General features: G+C 42.5%; 1 protein-coding gene across 2 annotated transcripts in view; it reads left to right on the top strand.

Moving 5' to 3' along the window:
• The first annotated feature begins 2,815 nt into the window (after nucleotides 1-2,815).
• The window catches only part of LOC133420383 (serine protease FAM111A-like), a 34,134-nt gene continuing 16,248 nt past the window's right edge, over nucleotides 2,816-20,701 (top strand). The window contains exons 1-3 of one of the 2 annotated variants that reach the window (XM_061710071.1): nucleotides 2,816-2,869; nucleotides 5,016-5,084; nucleotides 7,690-7,854. In XM_061710071.1, coding sequence (XP_061566055.1) covers nucleotides 5,034-5,084; nucleotides 7,690-7,854 — 216 coding nt within the window. In that variant the 5' untranslated portion in view covers nucleotides 2,816-2,869; nucleotides 5,016-5,033. The remainder of the gene's footprint in view (nucleotides 2,870-5,015; nucleotides 5,085-7,689; nucleotides 7,855-20,701) is intronic. The other variant, XM_061710072.1, reaches the window with a different exon arrangement.

The following is a 20,701-nucleotide window of genomic DNA, read 5'->3' as shown; positions in this document are numbered from 1 at the left end:
ACCACATGCGCCGTTTTTGCATAGTTATGCGGAAAATCCCAGAAAGCACACAATACACTGAATGTTAAAAGTTCGTTGTTTTTTGGGTGTAATTGATGTCAAGACACCCAACAAAACACGAAAAATCAAGAAAAATGTGTTTTTCATGTCACAATCCCTTTAAGACTGACTCTGACTCCTACCAATGAACTGAAACCAGCAAAGAGAACCCAACTCTCGCCTCATGTGTAGTTGAACTTAACGTCCCCCAGCAACAGCTCCAGTGCCCCACACTCCCAAAGAAACCCCCAACAATCTACTGTACCCTCAAACACCTTCTCTGAGCCCACAAAGCACATGTGGACCGGTAGGGCAAAGGTGGGGTTGGCTGAAGGGATTCATGTTAGGATGGAGGAAGATTTAAGGTTAGGATGGATAAAGGAGGTGGAGGAAGGGTAAAGCTGACCGTCTGGAAGCTGACATGAAGATACAATATCCCTAAGAACACTAGATTATAAATTAAGACTGCGTCTGGTGCTTGGTAGGTCTATAATCTGAGGTACCGTAAAACTTCCAATAATGGCCGAATCCCAATTATCCGCCGGGTGTAGCAAAATATTTTTTATATTGAACACCCATCCCAAATAAAGACATGGTTCTTCTGGTTGCCCAAATAATATTCTACCGTATACAAATATATCCGACCTAAACACAAACAAATAACATTAAACTAATTGAAAAGTGTGACTATTTAATTCAGAGTGACCTCACTGATGACGTGTTAAAAAGTTGAGCGGCTAGTGCAGGGGTCGGCAACCCAAAATGTTGAAAGAGCCGTATTGGATCAAAAACACAAAAAACAAATATCTGGAGCCGCAAAAAATGAAAAGTCTTGTATAAGCCTTAGAATGAAGACAACACATGCTGCATGTTTCTATATTAGTTAGAACTGGGGGAAGATATTTTTTTTTCATTATGCACTTCGAGAAAAAAGTTGAAATGTCGAGAAAATAGTCGAAGTGTCGAGAAAAAATGTTGAAATGTCAAGAAAAAAGTGTGTCTCCGTGTGTTCCTGCTTCCTGGATTGGCAGTGGATGTCGTCACCCCCCCCCAAAAAAAAAAAAAAAATCACTGGGTTTGTATGTGTATATTTATGTATGTGTATGCATATGTATGCATATATATATATATATATATATTAAATATAGTAATAATGCACATATATATACCTTTGGTTTCTACCGTCATGGTATCAATCATTAATATGTGTGCAGACAAGGTGAAAAAAAAAGAGAATAAGGGAGGTGTGGTTATCAGCAAGTGTGTGTGTGAGCAGTAAGTCTGTGAACTTTGCCCCAGAGCTACTCCTCAGCCATTGTCCTTGATGTTATCAGATGGCTCGTTACAGTTCTGAAAGATTTGATTTTAACTTTCCAGTGTGTTTTATTAGAGCAGATTGAAAAACAGTTACGAATTTAGAGTATACACACATCAGTTTGTATGTGTATATTTATGTATGTGTACGCATATGTATGCGTATATATATGTATATATATTAAATATAGTAATAATGCACATGTGTATGCTTTTGGTTTCTACCGTCATGGTATCAATCATTAATGTGTGCAGACAAGGGAAAAAAAAAAAAAAAAAAAAAAAAGGAGTAGGAAGAAGTATACACTTTTTTCTAGTTCCTACCCCTTTATAACTATGGATTTACATTATTGCTATTATTATATCTACACAATATCCATATAATATAATCTATATAAATACTACGTAAACATGCCTATTACTACATAATTATCCATATAAGTATATAGAAAATATAAATACTACATAAATATTATATAAATATCTAGAAAGTGCAAATATTATATAAATCTATATAAATATAAACTATATAACTACATAAATATCCCTATAGATATATATGTGCTACATACCCAATAAATATATGACATATATTACATAATCATAACTATCCCTCTCAACATATAATATATACTACATAAATATCCACACAAATATCTAAACATATCTTAAGCAAGTCTAATATACCATTTGTCCCTATTTTATTTGATTCTCACACTCCTCCTTAACCCATTTCCTCTTCCATATACCTGTTTATAAATAGTTTTTTGTATTTCTTTTTAAACAGAGTCCTTACGTCCTTAAATTGATTTAAAAAAAGGTCAACAAAACAGGTTTCAAAATTCAAATTACCATTTGTAGAAATTAAATCTTAAATATTTCACCTTTTCTCTTCTTTCAACCATTTTCTAAAGTGTGTTTCTGCAGCGAGAGACACCAGGTTCACACACCTGAGTAATAGGGGAGGAGACATTAAATTATATGTTACCCTGCTGCAAGTCAACATAATTAGTCCGAAAAATTGTATTATTATTTTAACAAATTTGAGAATTATCTTTCACAATCTCTAATAGGTTATGTTCTGCTCTAATAAACGCAGGTCCCTAATAAATGCCGGCACCTTTATTTGGTGTTTCACGGTAAACTACATATATGTCTTGAAAAGGAAAAAAAAACATTGTGTGAAGATACATTAAATATCTTCTGTTGTTGAGTAAAAACAAAATTTGACACAAATGTCCTTTATATACATGAATTGTGCAGTTATAGTCTCATGTCTGCTGCACACAGGAGTACCTGACAGAAATCCTGCCACATCCGGTGTGAGTTTCAGTAAGAACAATCGAGAAACACTGATGTCATGTTAGAGTGATGATGAAATGAGTAAAAAGGAGGGCTTTATAAAGACCGCCCACTTGGTTTTATAACCCGCCGCCAGACGTTTTTCCGGGATTATTTCCTGATCTGTACCTTTGCAGGACGTGTCGAGTCCTCCAGCTCATCCCACTAAGTTCAGGTGAGACACAACTTTATTTGACGCATGTAACCTTAGAGATCTTGTTTATGACTTCTGGAGACAGAAACAGGCAAAAGAAAGAGAATTCGTCGGCTGGACGAACTTTAGGACCATAGGCGGTGGGTGACTGAAGTATTTGGTGAAGCTATAGGGAGGAATCCTCGCGCCCGCGCAAAATTTTGAGTTTTTTTTTAACCCAAAACAGTTGCGTAACAATGATTTGAGCATAATTTGACCAATATAATAGCAGGATTCGCTGCTCATATGGCCGGCTGCACCATCAGGTGAGCCGGTGTTAGACACTGGGGGGGTCGCTGACGCGGTGGCTGCAGGTGCAGTCGCTCTCCTCCCACTCACTGTCACATTGGCAGCAGCTTCGGCAATGTTTTGTGTCTGTTTCTCTTTTGGTTTAAAAAATTAACGTATATCCGTCTTGGTCTTGACTTGGAGCTTTGTGTTGTGTTTTGAAAGGAGCGCTGCTGGCTGTGCATTTGTAATTGGCGGGCAAAAATGCGGATGTTTACAATAACATAATGCATTGCGGTTCTGATCACCTGAGCAGATTTTTTTTGCTTGTAATGAGAAGATAAATCTTGTCCCACTGGCAGATTTTCCTACTTATTTCAAGTGAAATTTTACTAGAAACAGGTGGAAACAGGTGGGAGGAAATTGTCAAATAACAAGTTATTTTGCTGGTGTTATTTTTCTGGTAATGACTCTAAATCAGTGGCAGAGCCAGAATGTAGCTAATGGGTGGGCCTGCAAAAATTTGGGTGGGCCTGATTTCAGATGTGCGTACAAATAATATTGTGTAAAAAAATCCGGGAAGTTCGTTTTTATATTCTTGTATATGTTTCACCTTAAGTTGAATTTACTATGAATTAAGTTTTGCAATATATTCAAATTTTCCGACCTCCACCTGTATAGTGTTACATAAATAAATAAGAGCATAATATGTGTCCGTATTGGTTCAATACGGAACGCAACTTTTAATTCCCAATTACGGAACAATTCCGTATTTCAAGGGTCGGGTGGCAAGCCTACATAAACCTGTCCAAGCCATCAAGGAGTTCCACAGGATTGCAGGTGAGGGGACATGTCCCCTGCACTTCTTCAAAAAACGGCCACTAGACATGACATGTATACGTAGACGCCGCATTGAGTGTTCTTGCCCGCTGCTGTGATACGTCAACGTCGCCGCCATATTGGATGTTCAAGACTGCGCTGTAAACTAATACAAGTAAATTGACTTATTTTCATAAAGCGCCTTTCTACAAAGAAATGTACCTTTTTCGTCTCATTTATTCATTCACACACGCACTAATATACTTGGGAAATAGTTTAGGCAACAAATATAATATATTTAATTTTCTCAGATGGCAAAAATAAGAACTTTGTTGATCCCAAATAGGAGTAATTCCTGTTATATCAGCTATAGAGAACAAGGTAGTGCCGAAAAACAATACTGTATATCCCCCTCACAAAAATAAGAAAAATAGAGAAACATATTTTCTCATCAACAAAACAAATTTAACATTTTTCAAATAACATATTTGAATTATTTTTCAGACAATAAAATAACATTTGAACCATTTTTCAGACAATAAAATTCAGACCGCTAATTCCCAACCTTTCCTGAATGGTTTATCCGACTTTTTCCGGTCACAGTGAATCAAAGAGATAAGGACAACTATTGTGCAAAAAACCAAAACAAAAAAAATCACACATAAACGAAGAAAACAGCGTCTGCGTGTGGTCTGCGTCACCTCCACGCGTAGTTACAATCTTGCGGATGTGCACGTCATTGACAGCGTGTGGTACGCGTCGACGCGTACCAGACGCCGTAGGCACGGCGTCGTTTTGACGCAGAACCATAACTCAAGCTTAAGTTGTTAACATGTTGGGCGTTTGTTCTGCCTGGGTCCCGTCAGCTAGACGGATTTTAAGAATAAGAATTACTTCATTAATCCCCAAAGGGAAATTCATTTGTATGGCAGCTCATCTACTATTTGCAGAAGAGTTAAAAAGCCTGATGGCTGCTTGTACTAGGTATGAAGGATTTTCTGAATCTCTCCGTCCAGAGGTTTACATTAACATTTGACTCTCTGTCTTTGTGCATGTGTGCGTATGTGTGTTTGGTAATTAGGCGCAGCCAGGTGGCAGGATGTCCAAAAAAAGAAAACCAGATATAAGAGACTACTTTTCAAGTAAAATTGTAAGTTATTCAAAGAAACACATTACACCCCGACCCTCTGGAACTCCTTCCCCTCATCCATCCGAAACTCCTGTCCTTCAAAAACAAATCTCAGACACCTTTCACTTATTAGGGCCCGAGCACTTGCAGTGCGAAGGCCCTATTGTATCTGTAGGAATTATTTGTATTTTTTTTATTATTATTATTCTTATTATTTTTCTGACGAAAGGAGGGCCTTTTTGCCCCCCTAAACGTGCCCAAAAAGTCACCAAATTTTGCACCCAAGTCAGGCCTGGCGAAAAATTTGATATTTAATGGTTTGCATTAATGGGCGTGGTAAAATGGCTCAACAGCGCCCCCCGGAAAACTTTGTGCCTCAAGCCCCACGATACGGTTTGACGTACATGCACGAAAATCGGTACACGCCTGTATCATGACGTAACTTAAAGAAAAGTCTCTTGGCGTCATGCCCGAAACCGAACAGGATGTCGGCCATTTTGAATTAGTCGTGTCATTTTGGCGAAATTTATGCCATTCCTTCGGCAGTTAATACAGCCCGAACCGTAACGAGCCCCCAAGTGTGTTATACATCAAAATGTGCGTCTCAATCATCTGACACCACGCATTACTTTTCTCTCTCAAAAGCGTTACCGTGGCGACGCTAGACGCCAAAAAGCGCGCCCACCCTTCATCTGATTGGTTCAGACAGAAAAAACTTTGCGCCTCAAGCCCCACAATACGGTTTGACGTACATGAACGAAAATCGGTACACACTTGTATCATGTCGCAACTTAAAGAAAAGTCTCTTGGCACCATGGTCGAAACCGAACAGGAAGTCGGCCATTTTGAACATTCTGAATTAATCACGTAATTTTGGAGCAATATATGCCATTCCTTCGAGAATTAATACGGCCCGAACCGTATCATGAACCCAGATGTGTTATACATCAAAATGTGCGTCTCCATCCTGCGACTACGCGCATTACTTTTCTCTTTCAAAAATGTTACCGTGGCGACGCTAGATGCCAAAAAGCGCGCCCCCCCTTCATCTGATTGGTCCATATTTGATAGTTCCCCAAAAGTCACCAAATTTTGCATGCAAGTCAGGCCTGGCAATAAATTTGAAATTTAATGGTTTGCATTAATGGATGTGGCAAAATGGCTCAACAGCGCCCCCCGGAAAACTTTGTGCCTCAAGCCCCACAATACGGTTTGACGTACATGAACGAAAATCACTAAACACCTGTATCATGTCGCAACTTAAAGAAAAGTCTCTTGGCGCCATGGCCGCAACCGAACAGGAAGTCAGCCATTTTGAATTAATTGTGTAATTTTGGCGCAATTTATGCCATTCCTTCGGCAATTAATACGGCCCAAACCGTAACGTGCACCCAGGTGTGTTATACATCAAAATGTGCGTCTACATCCTGCGACTACGCGCATTATTTTTCTCTTTCAAAAGTGTTACCGTGGCGACGCTAGACGCCAAAAGGCGCGCCCCCCCTTCATCTGATTGGTCCATATTTGATAGTTCTCCAAAAGTCACCAAATTTTGCATGCAAGCCAGGCCTGGTGATAAATTTGATATTTCATGGCTTGCATTAATGGGCGTGGCCTAACGGCTCAACAGCGCCCCCTAGAATACTTTTCTCTGCCATAACTTTTGAATGTTTTGACATAGAGAGTCGTGGGTGGTGTCATGGGACTCTGTAATGAGTCCTCAAGCTTCGTTGGCCTTAATTAGCCCCGCCCCTTCTTCTGATTGGTTGTCCCGATTTTCTGCTATAACTTTGGAATGGTTTGACATAGAGAGTCGTGGGTGGTGTCATCAGATTCTGTATGGAGTCCTTGACCTTCATTGGCCTGAATTAGCCCCGCCCCTTCTTCTGATTGGTTGTCCCTTTTTTCTGCTATAACTTTTGAATGGTTTGACATAGGAAGTCGTGGGTGGTGTCATTTCTGATATGCTTATGGGGGGCGGTGGCCGTGAGTGCGAGGGCCCGTTCATTGCTGCTTGCAGCTTTAATTATTATTATTATTATTATTATTATTATTATTATTATTATTATTATTATTATTATTAGTAGTAGTAGTAGTAGTAGTAGTAGTAGTACTTTTATTTTTTTCAATTATTTTATTATTGAACTTTATGATAAACGTATGTATTGAAATTCATGTGTTCATATTATGTAATTGTTTTATTCCTGTGTCTGAGTTTTATTGAAAGTGCTGAGTATTATTATTATTATTATTATTATTATTATTATTATTATTATTATTATTATTATTATTATTATTATTATTATAACAACTGTAGAGCCTCAACAACACAGATTTTAAAAACGCTTATATTTAATGCCAAAGAGATACACTTTTTGATTATTTTTATTTATTATTTTCTTGTATTATTTGTGTGTTGAAAGGCAGCAACTGAAAGGCAGCAATTACAATAAAACCCCGGATTACAAATGTGATTTTATACATCCATATTGTTGGCGAATAAATTACACATAATTGTGAAACTGAGTTTTTTCCTCAGACTATAACCGTACCATCAAAATCTATGATTGTTGCATCCCAAATTGTCCCACTGTTCATATGACATGCATAAATATATTTTTGTCAGGTGACAGATACTAGCGATGCAGAAGGAGATGGAGCAGGAGAGACTGGAGGAGATGGAGGAGGAGGTAGAGGAGGAGAGACTGGAGGAGGTAGAGGAAGAGAGACTGGAGGAAATGGAGCAGGAGAGACTGGAGGAGATGGAGCAGGAGAGGTTGCAGGCTCCCAGGTGAGGTTGAAAGAATAAAGATATGTTAGTTGTCATGAGAAAATGTTAGGGTGATGATAATCTGTATAACAACGGTTCACCCATGTGGCTTTGAAATCCACCCGTCTGGATCAGAGCAGCTTGTGTCTGCGCTTGGTCTGACGCAGTTGTATTGAACAACAGACACGCGCATCATTGCACATATATTTATTGATATGCACAGACTAGTACACATTTAGGTCTGTAATGGAACGTGACTGTTGATATTTATAAGGGAAAAAACGAAAAAAATTGGAAAAAAAAAAAAAAAAAATTGGAAAAAAAAAAAACGGCCCATAGCGCGAGGGCCCCTGGGGCGCGAGGCCCCGTGCGGTCGCACGGTTCGCACACCCCTTGCGGCGGCCCTGATTACACATGTGGCCAAATGTATATTATGGTAAGAAATAAGAATAAGAAATGATGGTACTAAGCAGTGAGTTCATGAACAGGGTCAGGAACTCACAGTAGGGAGGGAGTGACATAAACTAGGTTATTTGGCAATATTTTTTGTCATTATTGTCACTTTTCTTTTATATCAAAAATATGGTTTTCTTCCATATAACTGCCTCTGTTACACTAATTTCAAATAAAATTGATGATCACTGCTTGCATTGAATTATGGATATTTTATTCAATTTCTCCCCTCCTGTGATATTCAATTTGACCCACCAACCACTGGCTGGTGCTGGGTGGTGGTCCAAACATTAGAAATGATTTAATTTCATTTCAATTTCTGCTTATCTTTATTCAAAAATGAGGTCTATTGACCCTACATTCCAAAGATAAGTGTAAAAATGGTGGTAATGAGTTGGAGTGAAGTTGACTAACAAGGTGAAACACAGAATGGGGTGATTATTTTAGCTACAGTACATGCATGATAATTAAAGCTACATGCTTTACAACCAGTCAAACCACAAAGGGAACAGTGAACTTCAAAGTAACAATAGAAAACTAGAAGAACTACTAGAAAACACAGTGAACTGAAAGCGTTTGAGTTTTGTTAAAAAGCTTATTTTTTTGCATACTTGTGTCTGTGAAATTTCTGTCTATGACAATTTTGTATTTAAAACCCTCTAGGCCATAGTTTTATAGGTAGATATCATGGCACTGTTCAAGCAGTTCAACTGACCCCCCCCCCCCCCCCCCCCGCTTTCTCAGTGGGGCTAATTTTCACCAATTATGGTCAAGGACTCAATACTGAGTCCCATGACACCACCCACGACTCTTCATGTCAAACCAGTCAAAAGTTATGGCAGAGAAAAGTATTCTAGGGGGCGCTGTTGAGCCGTTAAGCCACGCCCATTAATGCAAACCATGAAATATCAAATTTATCGCCAGGCCTGGCTTGCATGCAAAATTTGGTGACTTTTGGGGAACTATCAAATATGGACCATATTTGACAGTTCGACCAAAACTTGATGGCAAACGTGTGAGCAGAGTTACTGGCTAAGAGTCGGTGGCATGATGGATGTAAACTCTACATCACAGGAAGTGGAGACCACAAATAAAACTAGGGTTTCTACTTATTAAGCATCAAGCGTTTGTGGATGAGGCCCTTCCCTGGGTTTCTGCTCTGTTGTTATCAGTTTACCAATAATAGTCAAAGGAGTCGAAGTTGCCAGACGCTCGTCCTGACACCAAAGCTAAATTCAAAAGTTTTCATTTACAACATATTATAAGCTAACAGACAGCTTGAATATTTTGAATAATTTTTTTTTGTATCAGCGAGAGATGTTCGAAAGGCTGTAATAAGAAAGACTTACGTTGAGTTGATCTGCTGGTCAAATGCACACCAGAAGGGGCTGAGGATGAGGAGAGGTCATTAATCATAATGGACAAAGTTAGATGTTTGTCAGATAGGATATGAACCACTGCAGGCAAACCTGCTGATCCAGACATTTCAGGGCAGGAGGGTTTGCAGGTGAGGCGTGGGGGCAGGGCGATAGATAGCAACACTTAGGTCAAGAGTTTTAAAGGCCTATTAAAGCTACTCTACTGTATGCATTAATACCAGATTTGTCCACATTATTTTTTCTCTTTTTACTTGATACTGATGAGCTTCATAATCAGAGCTTACTTACGACGTCCTTCCAACGCCAGCTAACCTTCACCAGTGGTACGGTGAAGACCCAGGATGTGCCCTGTGTTCCATGCCAGCCACACTCAGGCACATTCTCTCAGGGTGCAAAACCAGTCTTGCCCAAGGACGCTACACGTGGCGTCACAACCAAGTCCTGAAGATCTTGGCATCTACCCTGGAGGACAAACGAGCTGCCACCAACTCCCTATCGACATCAGCACCCAAACACCATCAGACAACTACCTTTGTCCGTGAGGGGGCAAAGGTAACCAGGAGCTACTCGACACCATCTGAGCGAAGGCAGCTACGGTTGGCCCGCGACTGGAAGATGCTGGCTGATGTCGGCCGACAGCTGGTGTTTCCTACAGAGATTGCTACAACCACCCTGAGACCTGACTTGGTTCTCTGGTCCCCCTCACAAAAAAAGGTGTATATCGTTGAGCTAACTGTACCCTGGGAGGACGCAGTGGATGAAGCTTATGAGCGAAAACAGCTACGCTATGCTGATCTCGCTGCTGAAGCACAACATCGTGGCTGGAACACTGAAGTCCGCCCAGTGGAGGTGGGGTGTAGAGGGTTTGTGGCAAAATCAACCACCAGACTGTTTGCAGACCTGGGAATCAGAGGCCAAAGCCTGCGTTCAGCCATCAAAGCTGCATCGGAAGCAGCCGAAAGAAGCAGCCAGTGGCTGTTTATGAGGAGGAAAGATCCCAACTGGGCCCCAAAGTAGCCAACCAGAAGGTATGCGGTCAGCCTAGGCCTGACTCAGGGAAAAGGACGCCCCTGCCATGCAGAGTCCCTTGAGATGTCAGTCACTCTCAGGGCGAGTTTGGATTGACGCAAGTTTAGGGCTGATCATCCTGAGCTGGCCACCTCTGGAGAGGGTGTATAGTGTGGCCGAAACACCCCATGACCTGGAGGAACACTACTGACGATGCGTCCTAAATTAAAACCTCACCCCACCCCCCCTCCCTTGCAACAATCACTCACCATCAACACGACACACACACACACTCTCACGCTTGTGCCTGCACAAAGGAATTTTACATCTTTTCCTGTGTTTCATAAAACTGAGTATCTGGACACTGAGTCCAGTGACCGCTGAGAAAGAGCAGCTGACGACAGAGGAAACTTATTTAAGAAACATGCAGCAATTACTGAATTCCTTAATACCATGTACTCTAACTGTTTTTTGCCTGTGATTTATAGACCAACAAGAGTGACCACTTATTCTGCCACTCTTATTGACAATATCTTCACAAATTCTTTGAATAATGTTGCCCATTCAGGTATTCTGATAACAGATATATCGGATCACTTTCCTGTATTCCATATTTCTTTGCCAATTAAAAGTGAACATGTGGAAAATAACTACAACTTTAAAATTAGAATCTTTAACAAAAGAAATACAGAGAAGTTTCAGAGGTTGGTTGACAACATTACCTGGGACGATGTTTATGAACATTCTTCTGTCCAACTTGCTTATCAGTCATTTATGAGTTATTTTAATTCTGCCTTTAATCATTGTTTTCCCCTGGTTAAACCCAGGAAGAAAACTGGTGAAGGTCTTCGGAAGCCCTGGTTTACAACAGGTCTCAAAAGATCCTCTATGATAAAAAACAAATTGTATAAAAAATTTCTTACTAATCCTACTCCACTGAATTCTGCAATCTATAAAAAATATAAAAATAAATACATCCATCTATTGCGGATGTCTAAGAAACTGTACTTTTCAAATAAATTCAGAGAATCGTCAGACATTAGGTCCACCTGGAAGGTTGTCAACGAACTTCTCAACAAAAAAAAGTGTACTGCCCCTCTCCCATCTCAGTTTAAGAATGGTAAAAAGATATATGATAACCCTACCGATATAGCAAATGAATTTAACAGTTTCTTTGCAAATGTGGGTTCTTCTCTCTCAAAGGATATGGGAGTTTCAAGTAGTAATCATTTAGATTACATTAAGGGCAATTTCCTTACTATTTTACAGTTTGAAGATACTAACGAAACAGAGGTCTTAGATTTAATTTCTAATTTGAAGATATCAGCAGCTGGTCACGATGATATTGGTGCTTCATTGGTTAAATCAGTGTCTTTCTCAATTAGTAAACCCCTTATGCATATTTAGGGCCCGAGCACTTGCAGTGCGAAGGCCCTATTGTATTTGCAGGAATTTTTATTATTATTATTATTAGGGCCCGAGCACCTTCAGAGCGAAGGCCCTATTGTATTTGCAGGAATTTTTATTATTATTAGGGCCCGAGCACCTTCAGTGCGAAGGCCCTATTGTATTTGCAGGAATTTTTATTAGGGCCCGAGCACTTGCAGTGCGAAGGCCCTATTGTATCTGTAGGAATTCTTCGCGTTATTATTATTATTAGGGCCCGAGCACTTGCAGTGCGAAGGCCCTATTGTATTTGCAGGAATTTTTATTATTATTATTATTATTATTATTATTTTCCTGACAAAGTGAAGGCCTTTTTGCCCCCCTTAACATGCCCAAAAAGTCACCAAATTTTGCACCCTAGTCAGGCCTGGCGAAAAATTTGATATTTAATGGTTTCCATTAATGGGCGTGGCAAATTGGCTCAACAGCGCCCCCTTGAAAACTTTGTGCCTCAAGCCCCACGATACGGTTTGACGTACATGCACGAAAATCGGTACACACCTGTATCATGGGACAACTTAAAGAAAAGTCTCTTGCCGTCATGCCCGAAACCGAACAGGAAGTCGGCCATTTTGAATTAGTCGTGTCATTTTGGCGAAATTTATGCCATTCCTTCGAAAGTTAATTCAGCCCGAACCGTAACATGCCCCCAAGTGTGTTATACATCAAAATGTGCGTCTCCATCCTGCGACAACACGCATTACTTTTCTCTTTCAAAAGCGTTACCGTGGCGGCGCTAGACGCCAAAAAGCGCGCCCATCCTTCATCTGATTGGTTCAACAGAAAAAACTTTGTGCCTCAAGCCCCATAATACGGTTTGACGTACATGAACGAAAATCGGTACACACCTGTATCATGTCGCAACTAAAAGAAAAGTCTCTTGGCGCCATGGCCGAAACCGAACAGGAAGTCGGCCATTATGAACATTCTGAATTAATTGCGTAATTTTGGAGCAATATATGCCATTCTTCGAGAGTTAATTCAGCCCGAACCGTATCGTGAACCCAGATGTGTTATACATCAAAATGTGCGTCTCCATCCTGCGACTACACGCATTACTTTTCTCTTTCGAAAGTGTTACCGTGGCGACGCTAGACGCCAACAAGCGCACCCCCCCTTCATCTGATTGGTCCATATTTGATAGTTCCCCAAAAGGCACCAAATTTGGCATGCAAGCCAGGCCTGGTGATAAATGTGATATTTCATGGTTTGCATTAATGGGCGTGGCAAAATGGCTCAACAGCGCCCCCCGGAAAACTTTGTGCCTCAAGCCCCACAATACGGTTTGACGTACATGCACGAAAATCGCTACACACCTGTATCATGGCACAACTTAAAGAAAAGTCTCTTGGAGCCATGGCCAAAACCGAACAGGATGTCGGCCATTTTGAATAAATTGTGTCATTTTGGCGAAATTTATGCCATTCCTTCGAGAGTTAATTCAGCCCGAACCGTATCGTGCACCCAGGTGTGTTATACATCAAAATGTGCGTCTACATCCTGCGACACCACGCATTACTTTTCTCTTTCAAAAGTGTTACCGTGGCGACGCTAGACGCCAAAAGGCGCGCCCCCCCTTCATGTGATTGGTCCATATTTGATAGTTCTCCAAAAGTCACCAAATTTTGCATGCAAGCCAGGCCTGGTGATAAATTTGATATTTCATGGTTTGCATTAATGGGCGTGGCCTAACGGCTCAACAGCGCCACCTTGAATACTTTTCTCTGCCATAACTTTTGAATGGTTTGACATAGAGAGTCGTGGGTGGTGTCATCAGATTCTGTATGGAGTCCTTGACCTTCATTGGCCTGAATTAGCCCCGCCCCTTCTTCTGATTGGTTGTCCCTTTTTTCTGCTATAAACTTTGAATGGTTTGACATAGGAAGTCGTAGGTGGTGTCAAGGGACTCTGCAATGAGTCCTTGAGCTTCTTTGGCCTGAATTAGCCCCGCCCCTTCTTCTGATTGGTTGTCCCTTTTTTATAATAAAATCGCCACGAGCCGCCAGTCGCTCTCGCGCTGACTCCCGCTTCCTGATTCAAACGTCTGCCGGCCCCGCCCCCCGACCAATCGGTGGCGAGTAGGGTGATGACGGCCCCGCCTCCCGACCAATCAGTGGCGCGGAGGGTGATGACGGCCCCGCCCCCCGACCAATCGGTGGCGAGTAGGGTGATGACGGCCCCGCCCCCCGACCAATCAGTGGCGAGTAGGGTGATGACGGCCCCGCCCCCCGACCAATCAGCTCCCTGTAATGTGGTGACGTCAGAAATATTCCCAGCTCAGCCGGGTTACAACCTTGGCAGAATGGTTACAGAAAAAGTAATAATTAAAATAGTAGGGTTTTACTAATATTTATAACTTACAAATATTTAAAAAAATTAGAAAAAACAGCTCCAGACTTACATTACTAAATATCGATATGTTGGTCTCTCCTAAGTCAGTAGGTCAATTAGAAATGAGAAGCTGAGTCTTAGCTCAGCCAGAGTGTTCCCGTCTTTGGAGTCAGAGATCAGAGTTCGATTCCCGCAGTATCCAGACTTTTTTGTCAGCAATTTTTTTTTTTCTACATCAATATGTGCGTCCCTGTCCCGCAACGACGCACATTACTTTTCTCATTTAAAAGCGTTACCGCGGCAACGCTAGACACCAAAAAGTGCGCCCACCCTTCATCTGATTGGTTCAGAGGGAAAAAACTTTTAGCCTCAAGCCCCATAATACGGTTTGACGTACATGAACGAAAATCGGTACACACCTGTATCATGTCGCAACTTAAAGAAAAGTCTCTTGGCGCCATGGCCGAAATTGAACAGGAAGTCGGCCATTTTGAATTAATTGTGTAATTTTGGCGCAATTAATGCCATTCCTTCGGCAATTAATACGGCCCGAACCGTAACGTGCATCCAGGTGACTTATACCTCAAAATGTGCGTCTCCATCTTGCGACTACGCGCATTACTTTTCTCTTTCAAAAGTGTTACCGTGGCGATGCTAGACGCCAAAAAGCGTGCCCCCTTAATCTGATTGGTCCATATTTGATAGTTCTCCAAAAGTCACCAAATTTTGCATGCAAGCCAGGCCTGGTGATAAATTTGATATTTCATGGTTTTCATTAATGGGCGTGGCAAAATGGCTCAACAGCACCCCCCGGAAAACTTTTCTCTGCCATAACTTTTGAATGGTTTGACATAAAGAGTCATGGGTGGTGTCATGGGACTCGGTATTGAGTCCTTGACCATAATTGGTGAAAATTAGCCCCGCCCCTTCTTTTGATTGGTTGTCCCTATTTCCTGCTATAACTTTTGAATGGTTTGACATGGAGAGTCGTGGGTGGTGTCATCAGACTCTGTATGGAGTCCTTGACCTTCATTGGCCTGAATTAGCCCCGCCCCTTCTTGTGATTGGTTGTCCCTTTTTTCTGCTATAACTTTTGAATGGTTTGACATAGGAAGTCGTGGGTGGTGTCATTTCTGATATGCTTATGGGGGCGGTGGCCGTGAGTGCGAGGGCCCGTTCATCGCTGCTTGCAGCTTTAATTATTATTATTATTTTTCTGACGAAAGGAGGGCCTTTTTGCCCCCCTAAACGTGCCCAAAAAGTCACCAAATTTTGCATGCAAGGCAGGCCTGGCGAAAAATTTGATATTTAATGGTTTGCATTAATGGGCGTGGCAAAATGGCTCAACAGCGCCCCCTTGAAAACTTTGTGCCTCAAGCCCCACGATACGGTTTGACGTACATGCACGAAAATCGGTACACACCTGTATCATGGGACAACTTAAAGAAAAGTCTCTTGCCTTTATGCCCGAAACCGAACAGGAAGTCGGCCATTTTGAATTAATCGTGTCACTTTGGCGCAATTTATGCCATTCCTTCGAAAGTTAATTCAGCCCGAACCGTAACGTGCCCCCAAGAGTGTTATACATCAAAATGTGCGTCTCCCTCCTGCGACCACACGCATTACTTTTCTCTTTCAAAAGCGTTACCGTGGCGACGCTAGACGCCAAAAAGCGCGTCCACCCTTCATCTGGTTGGTTCAGACAGAAAAAACTTTGCGCCTCAAGCCCCATAATACGGTTTGACGTACATGAACGAAAATTGGTACACTCCTGTATCATGTCGCAACTAAAAGAAAAGTCTCTTGGCGCCATGGCCGAAACCGAACAGGAAGTCGGCCATTTTGAACATTCTGAATTAATTGCGTAATTTTGGAGCAATATATGCCATTCTTCGAGAGTTAATTCAGCCCGAACCGTATCGTGAACCCAGATGTGTTATACATCAAAATGTGCGTCTCCATCCTGCGACTACACGCATTACTTTTCTCTTTCGAAAGTGTTACCGTGGCGACGCTAGACGCCAACAAGCGCACCCCCCCTTCATCTGATTGGTCCATATTTGATAGTTCCCCAAAAGGCACCAAATTTGGCATGCAAGCCAGGCCTGGTGATAAATTTGATATTTCATGGTTTGCATTAATGGGCGTGGCAAAATGGCTCAACAGCGCCCCCCGGAAAACTTTATGCCTCAAGCCCCACAATACGGTTTGACGTACATGCACGAAAATCGCTACACACCTGTATCATGGCACAACTTAAAGAAAGGTCTCTTGGAGCCATGGCCAAAACCGAACAGGATGTCGGCCATTTTGAATAAATTGTGTCATTTTGGCGAAATTTATGCCATTCCTTCGAGAGTTAATTCAGCCCGAACCATATCGTGCACCCAGGTGTGTTATACATCAAAATGTGCGTCTACATCCTGCGACACCACGCATTACTTTTCTCTTTCAAAAGTGTTACCGTGGCGACGCTAGACGCCAAAAGGCGCGCCCCCCCTTCATGTGATTGGTCCATATTTGATAGTTCTCCAAAAGTCACCAAATTTTGCATGCAAGCCAGGCCTGGTGATAAATTTTATATTTCATGGTTTGCATTAATGGGCGTGGCCTAACGGCTCAACAGCGCCACCTTGAATACTTTTCTCTGCCATAACTTTTGAATGGTTTGACATAGAGAGTCGTGGGTGGTGTCATCAGATTCTGTATGGAGTCCTTGACCTTCATTGGCCTGAATTAGCCCCGCCCCTTCTTCTGATTGGTTGTCCCTTTTTTCTGCTATAAACTTTGAATGGTTTGACATAGGAAGTCGTAGGTGGAGTCAAGGGACTCTGCAATGAGTCCTTGAGCTTCTTTGGCCTGAATTAGCCCTGCCCCTTCTTCTGATTGGTTGTCCCTTTTTTATAATAAAATCGCCACGAGCCGCCAGTCGCTCTCGCGCTGACTCCCGCTTCCTGATTCAAACGTCTGCCGGCCCCGCCCCCCGACCAATCGGTGGCGAGTAGGGTGATGACGGCCCCGCCTCCCGACCAATCAGTGGCGCGGAGGGTGATGACGGCCCCGCCCCCCGACCAATCGGTGGCGAGTAGGGTGATGACGGCCCCGCCCCCCGACCAATCAGTGGCGAGTAGGATGATGACGGCCCCGCCCCCCGACCAATCAGTGGCGAGTAGGGTGATGACGGCCCCGCCCCCCGACCAATCAGTGGCGAGTAGGGTGATGACGGCCCCGCCCCCGGACCAATCAGCTGTTGTAATGTGGTGACGTCAGAAATATTCCCAGCTCAGCCCGGTTACAACCTTGGCAGAATGGTTACAGAAAAAGTAATAATTAAAATAGTAGGGTTTTACTAATATCTATAACTTACAAATATTTAAAAAAATTAGAAAAAACAGCTCCAGACTTACATTACTAAATATCGATATGTTGGTCTCTGATAAGTCAGTAGGTCAAATAGAAATGAGAAGCTGAGTCTTAGCTCAGCCAGAGCGTTCCCGTCTTTGGAGTCAGAGATCAGAGTTCGATTCCCGCAGTATCCAGACTTTTTTGTCAGCAATTTTTTTTTTTCTACATCAATATGTGCGTCCCTGTCCTGCAACGACGCACATTACTTTTCTCATTTAAAAGCGTTACCGCGGCAACGCTAGACACCAAAAAGTGCGCCCACCCTTCATCTGATTGGTTCAGAGGGAAAAAACTTTGAGCCTCAAGCCCCATAATACGGTTTGACGTTCATGAACGAAAATCGGTACACACCTGTATCATGTCGCAACTTAAAGAAAAGTCTCTTGGCGCCATGGCCGAAATTGAACAGGAAGTCGGCCATTTTGAATTAATTGTGTAATTTTGGCGCAATTAATGCCATTCCTTCGGCAATTAATACGGCCCGAACCGTAACGTGCATCCAGGTGACTTATACCTCAAAATGTGCGTCTCCATCTTGCGACTACGCGCATTACTTTTCTCTTTCAAAAGTGTTACCGTGGCGATGCTAGACGCCAAAAAGCGTGCCCCCTTAATCTGATTGGTCCATATTTGATAGTTTTCCAAAAGTCACCAAATTTTGCATGCAAGCCAGGCCTGGTGATAAATTTGATATTTCATGGTTTGCATTAATGGGCGTGGCAAAATGGCTCAACAGCACCCCCCAGAAAACTTTTCTCTGCCATAACTTTTGAATGGTTTGACATAAAGAGTCATGGGTGGTGTCATGGGACTCGGTATTGAGTCCTTGACCATAATTGGTGAAAATTAGCCCCGCCCCTTCTTTTGATTGGTTGTCCCTATTTCCTGCTATAACTTTTGAATGGTTTGACATGGAGAGTCGTGGGTGGTGTCATCAGACTCTGTATGGAGTCCTTGACCTTCATTGGCCTTAATTAGCCCCGCCCCTTCTTGTGATTGGTTGTCCCTTTTTTCTGCTATAACTTTTGAATGGTTTGACATAGGAAGTCGTGGGTGGTGTCATTTCTGATATGCTTATGGGGGGCGGCGGCCGTGAGTGCGAGGGCCCGTTCATCGCTGCTTGCAGCTTTAATTATTATTATTATTTTTCTTCTGACAAAGTGATGGCCTTTTTCCCCCCCTTAACATGCCCAAAAAGTCACCAAATTTTGCACCCAAGTCAGGCCTGGCGAAAAATTTGATATTTCATGGTTTGCATTAATGGGCGTGGTAAAATGTCTCAACAGCGCCCCCTTGAAATCTTTGTGCCTCAAGCCCCACAATACGGTTTGACGTACATGCACGAAAATCGGTACACACCTGTATCATGGCACAACTTAAAGAAAAGTCTCTTGGAGCCATGGCCGAAACCGAACAGGATGTCGGCCATTTTGAATAAATCGTGTCACTTTGGCGCAATTCATGCCATTCCTTCGAAAGTTAATTCAGCCCCAACCGTAACGTGCACACAAGTGTGTTATACATCAAAATGTGCATCTCCCTCCTGCGACCACACGCATTACTTTTCTCTTTCAAAAGCGTTACCATGGCGACGCTAGACGCCAACAAGCGCACCGCCCCTTCATCTGATTGGTCCATATTTGATAGTTCCCCAAAAGGCACCAAATTTGGCATGCAAGCCAGGCCTGGCGATAAATTTGATATTTCATGGTTTGCATTAATGGGCGTGGCAAAATGGCTCAACAGCGCCCCCCTGAAAACTTTGTGCCTCAAGCCCCACAATACGGTTTGACGTACATGCACGAAAATCGCTACACACATTTATCATGGCACAACTTAAAGAAAAGTCTCTTGGAGCCATGGCCGAAACCGAACAGGATGTCGGCCATTTTGAATAAATTGTGTCATTTTGGCGAAATTTATGCCATTCCTTCGGCAGTTAATTCAGCCCGAACCGTAACGTGCACCCAGGTGTGTTATACATCAAAATGTGCGTCTACATCCTGCGACACCACGCATTACTTTTCTCTTTCAAAAATGTTTCCGTGGCGACGCTAGACGCCAAAAGGCGCTCCCCCCCTTCATGTGATTGGTCCATATTTGATAGTTCTCCAAAAGACACCAAATTTTGCATGCAAGCCAGACTTGGCGATGCATTTGATATTTCATGGTTTGCATAAATGGGCGTGGCCTAACGGCTCAACAGCGCCCCCTAGAATACTTTTATCTGTCATAACTTTTGAATGGTTTGACATAGGAAGTCGTGGGTGGTGTCATGGGACTCTGTAATGAGTCCTTAAGCTTCGTTGGCCTTAATTAGCCCCGCCCCTTCTTCTGATTGGTTGTCCCGATTTTCTGCTATAACTTTGGAATGGTTTGACATAGAGAGTCGTGGGTGCTCTCGTCAGATTCTTTATGGAGTCCTTGACCTTCATTGGCCTGAATTAGCCCCGCCTCTTCTTCTGATTGGTTGTCCCTTTTTTCTGCTATAACTTTTTAATGGTTTGACATAGGAAGTCGTGGGTGGTGTCATGGGACTTTGTACTGAGTTCTTAAGCTTCGTTGGCCTTAATTAGCCCCGCCCCTTCTTCTGATTGGTTGTCCCGATTTTCTGCCATAACTTTTGAATGGTTTAACATAGAGAGTCGTGGGTGGTGTCATGGGACTCGGTATTGAGTCCTTGACTTTCATTGGCCTGAATTAGCCCCGCCCCTTCTTCTGATTGGTTGTCCCTATTTTCTGCCATAACTTTTGAATGGTTTGACATAGAGAGTCGTGGGTGGTGTCTTTTCTGATATGCTTATGGGGGGCGGTGGCCGTGAGTGCGAGGGCCCGTTCATCGCTGC

Source organism: Cololabis saira, chromosome 20 (assembly GCF_033807715.1).
Source record: "Cololabis saira isolate AMF1-May2022 chromosome 20, fColSai1.1, whole genome shotgun sequence".
Lineage (NCBI taxonomy): Eukaryota > Metazoa > Chordata > Actinopteri > Beloniformes > Belonidae > Cololabis > Cololabis saira.
This window is presented reverse-complemented; position numbering and strand designations above follow the sequence as displayed.